Genomic DNA, 10668 nt, shown 5'->3' on the forward strand with positions numbered 1-10668 from the left:
TTTAATTATAAGAAATGGTATATGAGTTGTTAACTTTCTCCATGTTTACTATGGTTGTTGATGGATCCAAAATTTTTGTTAGTTGGTGTTGTCTAATGAGTCCAGATGAAAAAGAAAAAAAATATATATATTCAGGCTAAAATATTAAAGCCTAGCTAGTTTGAAGTGGGTTTGTGATATTAAAAGAAAAAAGTTAAAAGAGGGATGTACAATAGTAGGTTTCTTTTTTATGTTAAGATGATAAGCAATAAAATGACTTAACAAAAGGGAAAAATAAATAACTAAAAACATAGATTGATTTGAATTTAAATATTTGATAAATACAGTATTAAATAATTAATAGAAATTTTTTAATTGTATAGAATTCAAATAAAAGGTCCTACACCCCTACATGATCCTCAATTTTGTATACGTGAGATAACTTCTAAAACCACATAGTCAACACTAAACTGTATAATCATGCACTTGCTCGTGCATATGACAATCTACCACATGTTGGAAAAAGGTATGAGGACAAAGGGATACATCTTGAAGAAAATTTTTTTTGATGATATCTTTGAAATTTTTAGATCCAAATAATAACTAATATATTTATTTATATCAACTAAAACAATATATAACTTCAACTCGTATACCTTATTTTCTCCTAAACGGGTCAACCGGCGTTTGTGATTATGAATGAATTACTGTAAAATTGTAATAGGATAAACAGGTAGTCATCCACCGAGTTAAAAAGTGAACCTTATATTTATTAATTTATTCTGTCTTTTAACTCCTACTGAATTGCATAGTCACCAATTTAATTAGTCAAATCCACATACAGCATTCTATATGTTACATGTAAATCCAAACACGACTCCTTATCAAACGGATTAGCCAAACAACCCAAAACATGATGATTTTCATGTCAGATTTCGTCATAGTTCGGGTAGTGACAGGAAGTCAATAATTGCCACCCCAATACCAAAACATTGCACCTAATAATTGCATAGACAAAATACAGAGGGCTGATGAACAACATAAAACTTTGTGACTGAAGAGAAAATATGTTAAATTTGAGTTAGGGTATGGTGTTTGTTTGAATTTTGAATTTTCAAAACGAAATCTACACGAATTGACCCAATATTCGTGCTATATTTGTTTTCAGTCAAGAGATCTGATTCTAACTTTATTAACCTTGTTTAGAGTCATTGTTTCCTTCTTCTTCTTCTTGATCTCCATATAATTGCCGAGGGATCTGGACATACTTGATATGGGATTTTGGGTGGAGGAACTTCAGGTATGCTGCAACAATCATACAGATATAATAAATCGATAATTAAATTAAAAAAATATATGCAGTGATTGATCCAAGGTATACCAATGGCGGATCTAAAAGAAATTTGTTCAAGAGTTTCCGATACATAAAACGAAAAAAAAAATTGCATTATAAATGCACTTTACTAAGAAAAATGAGGGATAGCACATGCTACCCTCACCCATAGCTAAATTCGCCCTTGGTTATATTATTTTCTCCAAAAACACAATTGATAATTAAATTGTACTTAAAAATATCAAATGTGTTTCAATAATGATGTTTTTGAGACATTATTATTTTATAAAATTTACAACATATGGACAAAAGTAGAGTAAACAGGTTGGACCGCTCTTGGTATTACTTGAGATTGGGTTATTAAAAACTCGAATTGACAAGTTTAAATTATCCCAAACCTAAATTAAAGCTCATTAAATATACGATTCGCCCAAGTTTAATATACCGTACAAGTCCAGTCGAACAAATTATTTATATGAAAATAATAAACTATGATTGCATCATAAGTATTAAAATAAATTAAAATAAAATAAATAATTATGCAACGTGCATGATAATTTACATATTTTCATAGATACGCATATACATAATAACACAGTTACATATGCCATTTTTAACCGCATCCCGAAACCCGACCCGAATAACTATTAACCCGAACTCGAAAGTACTTGTACTCACGAAACTTGAACCCGAGTACAACCCGAACTAATACGAGCCGAGTACCTAGTAATTTTTAATGGATTTCGGGTAAACCCGAAAAAGCCGAATAACCTGTTTGACTAAGTATCCTATTCAATTATTATATCTCCTGCCTTAGCATATTAAATGAATATCGTTACGTATCAAATTTCTTTTTTAAGTCGCCTATTCCGTTCTGATTCCAACCCCATCTATCAATTATTATTCCAACATTAAATAACTCTAGAGATTATATATGACTATTTACTCAATCAATCAATTGGTTTTTCGGAATTAGTTCATCAGTCGACGGGTTATTCATTCAATCAATCGAACCGTTCTTCAGTTTCGATTGGATTATGTGGTTTATTATTTGCTTATGTAAGTTAAATTTTGAAGATGATATATATGCATGAATTCTAGCATATATATTTAGTTTTTTATGTCAAATACTCGAAATCCAATTAGCCCGTATTCATAAAACCCGAACTCTAATGACTCGATCCTGAATAACCCGGGGAAGAATAGGGTTGGGTATGAGTACTTGAAAAAAATTCTCAAACATAAGAAACCCGACCCAAGAAACCCAAATAACACCCCTATACACAATTATACGCATCACACATTTTAGAAAATACAAAGAATAGAAATACTAAAGTAAATTAAAGAGTTGATAAGTGTATCTATTCCTTATATTAATGATTTTGGTTTTTTTTTAATAAGGCCATATAAAGAGTAATGTACTCTAAAAAAATAAAAATAGGAGAGTTTAAAAAAGGTCAATAATGGATTTCGGGTAAACCCGAAAAAGCCGAATAACCTGTGTTACTAAGTATCCTATTCAATTATTATATCTCCTGCCTTAGCCTATTAAATGAATATCGTTACGTATCAAATTTCTTTTTTAAGTCGCCTATTCCGTTCTGATTCCAACCCCATCTATCAATTATTATTCCAACATTAAATAATTCTAGAGATTATATATGACTATTTACTCAATCAATCAATTGGTTTTTCGAACATAGTTCATCAGTTGACCGGTTATTCATTCAATCAATCGAACAGTTCTTCAGTTTCGATTGGATTATGTGGTTTATTATTTGCTTATTTAAGTTAAATTTTGAAGATGATATATATGCTTGAATTCTAGCATATATATTTAGTTTTTTATATTAAATACTCGAAACCCGATTAGCCCGTATTCATAAAACCCGAACTCTATGACCCGATCCTGAATAACCCGGGGAAGATTAGGGTCGGGTATAAGTACTTGAAAAAAATCTCAAACATGAGAAACCCGACCCAAAAAACCCAAAAATACAACCCAAAAAACACCCATACACACAATTATACGCATCACACATTTTAGAAAATACAAAGAATATAAATACTAAAGTCAATAAAAGAGTTGATAGTATATCTAGTCCTTATATTAATGATTTTGGTTTTTTTTTAATAAGGCCATATAAAGAGTAATGTACTCAAAAAAAAAATAAAAATAGGAGGGCTTAAAAAAAGTCAATAATAGATTTCGGGTAAACCCGAAAAAGCCGAATACCTGTTTGACTAAGTATTCTATTCAATTATTATGTTTCCTGCCGTAGCCTATTAAATGAATATCGTTACGTATCAAATTTTTTTTAAGTCGCCAATTCCGTTATGATTCCAACCCCATCTATCAATTGTTATTACAACATTAAATAATTCTAGAGATTATATATGACTATTTATTCAATCAATCAATTGGTTTTTCGGACTTAGTTAATCAGTCGACCGGTTATTCATTCAATCAATTGAACCGTTCTTCAGTTTCGATTGGATTATGTGGTTTATTATTTGCTTATGTAAGTTAAATTTTAAAGATGATATATATGCTTGAATTATAGCATATATATTTAGTTATTTATGTCAAATACTCGAAACCCGATTAGCACGTATTCATAAAACCCGAACTCTAATGACCCGATCCTGAATAACCCGGGGAAGATTAGGGTCGGGTATGAGTACTTGAAAAAAATTCTCAACGATGAGAAACCCGACCCAAGAAACCCGAAGATACAACCCAAATAACACCCCTACACACAGTTATAGGCATCACACAGTTTAGAAAATACAAAGAATAGAAATACTAAAGTCAATTAAAGAGTTGATAGTGTATCTAGTTCTTATATTAATGATTTTGGTTTTCTTTCTTCTTTTAATAAGGCCATATAAAGAGCAATGTACTTAAAAAAAATACAAATAGGAGAACTTAAAAAAAGTCACTAATGGATTTCGGGTAAACCCGAAAAAGCCGAATAACCTGTTTTACTAAGTATCCTATTCAATTATTATATCTACTGCCTTAGTCTATTAAATGAATATCGTTACGTACCAAATTTCTTTTTTAAGTCGCCTATTCCGTTCTGATCTATCAATTATTATTCCAACATTAAATAATTCTAGAGATTATATATGACTATTTATTCAATCAATCAATTGGTTTTTCGGACTTAGTTCATCAGTTGACCGGTTATTCATTCAATCAATCGAACCGTTCTTCAGTTTCGATTGGATTATGTGGTTTATTATTTGCTTATGTAAGTTAAACTTTGAAGATGATATATATGCTTGAATTTTAGCATATATATTTAGTTTTTTTATGTCAAATACTCAAAACCCGATTAGCCCATAGTCATAAAACCTGAACTCTAATGACCCGATCCTAAATAACCCGGGGAAGATTAGGGTCAGGTATGAGTACTTGAAAAAAATTCTCAAACATGAGAAACCCAACCCAAGGAACCCGAAAATACAACCCAACTAACACCCCTACACACAATTATACGCATCACATATTTTAGAAAATACAAAGAATAGAAATACTAAAGTCAATTAAAGAGTTGATAGTGTATCTAGTCCTTATATTAATGATTTTGGTTTATTTTATTTTTTTTTTTATTTTTATTATTATTTTTTTTAATAAAGCCATATAAAGAGCAATGTACTTAAAAAAAAATAGGAGAACTTAAAAACAGTCAATAATAATTTAATAATAGACTATACCAAATTTCTCGTTCGGGTAACTTTACGCTTGAAAAATGGTGAAGTAATAACATTCTTCCTTTATACAATCAACTGAATTGTTGATCTAAACTCCAAAATCATTTTTTCACGTTATAGTTATATAAATAATTACAAGTCAAGCTCGAGTAGGGAGCTGGGCTTGATTATAAAAATTTGCTCATAACTAAACTCAAGTTTAAGACATTGAGCTCGAAATGAAATGACCTAAGTTATAGCTTAAGTAAGCTTGAGCTTTGCTTGTTTACACCCTTTACAAAAAGGTGTTAAATCTATCTTTATTTACAACCTAATCAAACCAATCTTCCAATTAAAAATTACTCTATCTCTTCTAATTAAGAAACCCATATTTCCTACCACTACATCATATTAGAAAGGAATATTGGCCTCATATAATCCAAACTATGGCCCATTGGCAAATATAAGGACCAACTATCGAAATGACAAAATATAATCCCAACTACACATGTGGATGGAAAATTCACGGGAAGTTAACCTTCCGTTAGTTTTTGTGACGTGACCGCTGACGTGTCTCTTAACCAGCTGACAGGGACGATGAGTTGTCATTAAACCGCTGGCTGGGATGATGAGTTGTCATTAACCCGCTAACTTGGACAATGAGTTGTCATTAATTTAAAAAAAAATAAATAATAATAATATTAATAATAATAACATCATCTCACACTCTTTCCTGTAGACCTGTACACACTCTAAAACCAAAATCTTTCCCCAAATTATAAAACCCTAACCCTAGAGCACAACACCAACAATCAATCAATCAATTACAGAAATTAACAACTTTGAGCTATGCGTGGTGGTGCGATCATCTCCGATCTCATAGGTCCTACGGCAAGCAAGACTCGCCGTTTGACCGCCGCTGACCTTCTCGGGAAACCTGATTTTTTGAAGAACCATATCCGATCTGAGGCTTTTGGATCTTGATGATGAGTTTGAGGCTGATTTTCTAGGGTTTAAAGATGAGGGTGATGCTCAAGAACAACAACGTGTTATCTTTGCTTCTGCACCGGCCACCACCTCAACATCTCTTCGGCCACCGCCTCAACATCTCCGGCCACCATCATCATCAGCTACTTTACCCCACCTCCACCCTCCACCGTGGTTACTCCGAACACCATCTTGTGGTTACTCCGAGCACCATCACCGTCGCTGTTACCATCGGCGTTAGAAGCTAGTGATGCTACTGGAGAGTTAGAGAATGAGGATCGGAAGTAATCGTCGTCAGGAGAATGAGCAGAGAAAAGAAGGCAGGTGATGGTGATGGTGATGGTGATGGTGATATAAAAAAAAAACAGAGGATGATGATGATGTATGGTGATGGTGGTTTTAAGATTTTTTTTATATAATTAATAGCCTCGTTACCATTCTCGTCAGCAGCCGTGTCAGCGGGTTAAGAAACACGTCAGCGGCCACGTCACAAAAACTAACGGAAGTTTAACTTCCCGTTAATTTTCTAGCCACATGTGTAGTTGGAATTATATTTTGCCATTTCAATAGTTGGTCATTATATTTGCCAATGGACCATAGTTGGGATTATATGAAACCAATATTCCTATTAGAAATAACAAGTTTACGAACCAATAACATTATATCAAAACCATATTAAAAAAATACATTTTTTTAAGTTCCACTTTTTATAGAATTTATATCGGAATATTCTAAAAGAAGCCTAAACAGTATACTGTATTCTTAAAATTTTTTGAAAATGTTAAATATTAAAAATTATTAAACAATAATCAAATTATATGTTACATAAATTGCTAGTAAAAAAATGAGGTTGCAATCTAGCTTGTGACCAATGTTTTTATAACTGGATCGGACAGCGAACTGGACGAGTAACCGGTTCATCGGTTCTACCGGTCCGACCGGTCCGAACAACTTTCATCTAAAAATAACATTGTGGTTGAAAATAAAATTTTTCAAAAAGTTTATTTTTTTATAATAAAACTAGTTCAACCGGTCCGGTTTTCCAAACAGACCAATCTGACCGGTTCGAACCTGCCGGTTCTATAAAAACCGAGCAAACTGCATAAAACCGGCCGGTCAGTAGACCAAATCCCGGTCGGACTGCTTTGACCGGCCGATCCGGTCTCAACAACATTGGTTGTGACACCTAACTAGTTTGTAAAAGGTTGTGTAACTACATCGATCTTATATTTTCTTTTAAATCTATATAACAACTTAAAAAACATCGGGTTACCAATAAAATGGTTTAACAGAGTAACATATATTTCATCAACTTAGTGAAAAGTAATTTATTTTTTCATATTTTGACACCTCTAAAAGTTGATTTTCTATTCTTAATATTAGCATCAACCAAAATCATTAATATACGGACTTGATTCACTATCAACTATATTTATCAAAACTCAAAAGTATAAAACCAATTGATCATATATTATACATTATATAATCATATACCAAAAACGTTTGCAAGAATCGCACCTCAATGCTGAAATATCAATTTGAGAAAAGTCCATGCTAGTTGAGCAGCTCTCTGACAATGTGGGCCCACTGCTTGGTAATGGTGAATTAGGTTGCTTAATGGCAAGAACTTTGCAATTAAAGTTGGTAGCAATGTTCTTGTGGGCCACAGCTAACCTATTTTATAACAACAGAACTAAATTAGTTGAAGATTCTTAGCACAAAAATTGTACTTTTTTAGTATGCAATAAAAAAGTTAAAAAATAAAAACTGGTTTATCTATGGTGAACAGTTTGGGGTCTACATCACCAACTTATGATGTAATCAAATGGGACCACTTAATTGGTCAAAACTTTGGTTCTCATTCATAGTTTCATACCAAACCATGTTCATTCACTTTATATGTGCAAAATATATACAACAAAAACAAAATGCATTAGGAAAACTACATTTAGAACGAATATGCATAAGAATCAAAACATTTAGAATCGGTATTCGGATATATTAATTATAAAATTTCCATAGGTTTGAAATGTATATGTTATTGACTAAATCCCATCAACTTATCCAAAGCCAGTAAAATATTAAATAATCATAAAAATTAAAGTAAATTATAAAATTATTATAAAAACTAATCTTGACGGATGATTCATGGACACACATAAAATTTTTAATTATTTTTAATTATATATATATATTGATACAATTAAACGGTCATGACTAAAAAGCGACAACACCAATTTTTTTCTTCCTCATGATCAATTTCTTTTTACTATTTAGTTGTTTATTTAACTATTTATAAAATTTTTCAATATTTTTATCAACTTACATTTGTTTAGTCTTTTATAAAAAAATCTAAATGGTGTAATTTTTCTTTCGTCAATATTTCAATAAACATTTTATTGAAAAAAGAGTTAAATTCTAAATTAAAGTATTTTTTTAATATCGTAAACTAGGGATTCATATTTTTACCAAATACTATACTGTTTTACACTAGCCAAACATCAGTAGCAGTATTCACTTTTTTAGTGTCGGTTTCAATATCTTTCAATCTTGTTACACTAGCAGTGTTGCACTAGTGTCTATTATCATAATCGGTACGACTTTTGGTTAACAAAAACTCATACTACCTTTACATGACAAATTTGATTTTATCTTTTAGTCCCGTAGTAGAGTTTTTCATGACAACACACTAATTTACGAGCATGTTGTCAAAATGTACATTCAATGATTACAAAAAGATGAATTCATACACATTCAAATATGGTGAATGTGTACTCATAATAATCATCTGTATTATTAAATGAAATAAGTGACAAAAGATCCTTTCACCCATTGAATGTTTACATTACACATGTGTACTGTCTACCACCACTCTGCAAGACCCCATAACCTTAACATTTTCTTCTTGTTTGTTTTTTGCACACGCACTTCCATGATTAAAATCATAATTGATTTATTAAACTTTAATTAATCATATTTTAATCATTCATGTGTAAACAATCACATGATTTGATGTATATTCAATCAATCTTTGTTAACTTTCACCTTTTGTTCTTATTTTGCTAAAAGAAACCCCAATTTGTCCCTATTGACCATCTATCTATTAATTTAATTTCACCATTTGAATAAAATATTGGAAATAGAAGACTCATAGTCAATGATTAGGGACGCGAGTGAAGCTGCTCTCGAATTATTCAAGATCGGATAAATAAAAAGCTAGGCACCAGTTGAGTTTTATCAAGGTCGAGTCTAACCTAAGCTTTAAATAAAAATTGTTTAGTTATCGAGCTTCAAGTCCGAGCTCAAACCTTGTATTGAAAGTTCGTTTCCATTAACGAGCCTTTTGAAAATTCTAGTTTAACTCTTTGAAATTCTATGTATTAATTCACACTACACAGTCGAGCTCGAGTCAAAGGCTCATTTAGGGTACTGGACACGAGCTCGAGTCAAGTATAGACTCGGCTGCAGCTTTCAAAAAATATATAAGTAATTAAAATTGTTTATAAATTAATTAATAAATAATAAAAGAGTTGAGCCAGAGCCCGAGCCGAGATCATGAAAAACGACTCATGAGCTAAGCTAGAGGTCTTGGAAGTCAAAACCTTAAACGGACCAAGCTCAAGCCTATCAATGAAAAAGAGATTAACGACGCTGACCCAACCACGACGTCACCGGATCACCACCGTGGAAATCAGGTTTTAATTAACTCGTGATCAAACGTTTTATGATCCGAAAACTGACAAGTTTAAAGATGATGAAAAAATTTACCTGTAGAGAAAGCTTCGATCATGTAATCCGACGACGAGAGTCGAAGCCCCAATCTGCCGGACCAAATCCGTGATCCGTCCACCTTCTTCATCACCTTCCGTAACAACGATCTCGATCTTCGTCTGGTACGTAAACATAAACATATCATGAATCAGCCAACCAGATCATCAACAAATAGTTACTTACGTTAGGGAAATTTCGAACGCAGATATCCTTAAACGAAAGCGCCAACTGAAATCCATTCAACCGGAGCAGCCGGGTCTTCTTCCGGTTACGCGTCTTGCCGGAATTACTCGCCGGAAAAACATGAAGGAGTGTGACTATGTCACCGTACCGCAGGACGTTGTGGAGGGCCCACAGCATGGCGGTTCGTGCTACTTCAACATCTTCTACGACCACTACTATGTTCTTCACTTCCATTCGGAATCTTGTTATTATTATTATTATGAAGGTTTTGGGAAGTGGTTAAATGGCATTTAACGAAGTGTCGTTGTCGTGAAAGAAGTGGGTCGGAGTTAATTTGATCGCCGGCTGGATGGGTGCCGGTGAGGTCGTGTGGGGTGCTGATTGTCTGACTTTGTATGTGGCCCAGAATATGATGGGGGTCTTTGGTATAGTTATTGTTTGGATCGTCCATCAATGCCATAAATGGTTATAAATGTTTCAAAAAAGTGTTATATCTGGCGTTGCATCGGACAAGTCGGTAAACTTTGACGTTGATAAAACCCAAGCATTGTAGGTCTTGGCGTTGAGTAGGTAAATTGACATGATTTCGGTCGTTATGGTATCGTAACTAAAACAAAAAGATAAAACAAAAACAATATAAAAACTAAGGTGGACCTATAGGATGGTGTCGGTCAGTAAAGCTCGGCGTTAGTAAAACCCGAGCGTTGTTGATTTAG

At 32.7% G+C, this 10668-nt stretch overlaps 1 protein-coding gene across 1 annotated transcript; it reads right to left on the reverse strand.

The window, feature by feature from the left end:
• Positions 1-966: 966 nt before the first annotated feature.
• On the reverse strand, positions 967-10421 carry LOC143561471 (uncharacterized). Its single transcript, XM_077049550.1, has 4 exons — positions 9953-10421; positions 9767-9888; positions 7517-7672; positions 967-1284 (listed from the first exon to the last, which is right to left on the reverse strand). The coding sequence occupies exons 1-4, from the start codon at positions 10184-10186 to the stop codon at positions 1188-1190; spliced, it is 609 nt and encodes a 202-aa protein (XP_076905665.1). The 5' UTR covers positions 10187-10421; the 3' UTR covers positions 967-1187.
• Between the last annotated feature and the right edge of the window lie 247 nt (positions 10422-10668).

Source organism: Bidens hawaiensis, unplaced genomic scaffold (genome assembly GCF_021521415.1).
Source record: "Bidens hawaiensis isolate Kalapana, Puna unplaced genomic scaffold, B.hawaiensis_p1.1 tig00020681_1, whole genome shotgun sequence".
Lineage (NCBI taxonomy): Eukaryota > Viridiplantae > Streptophyta > Magnoliopsida > Asterales > Asteraceae > Bidens > Bidens hawaiensis.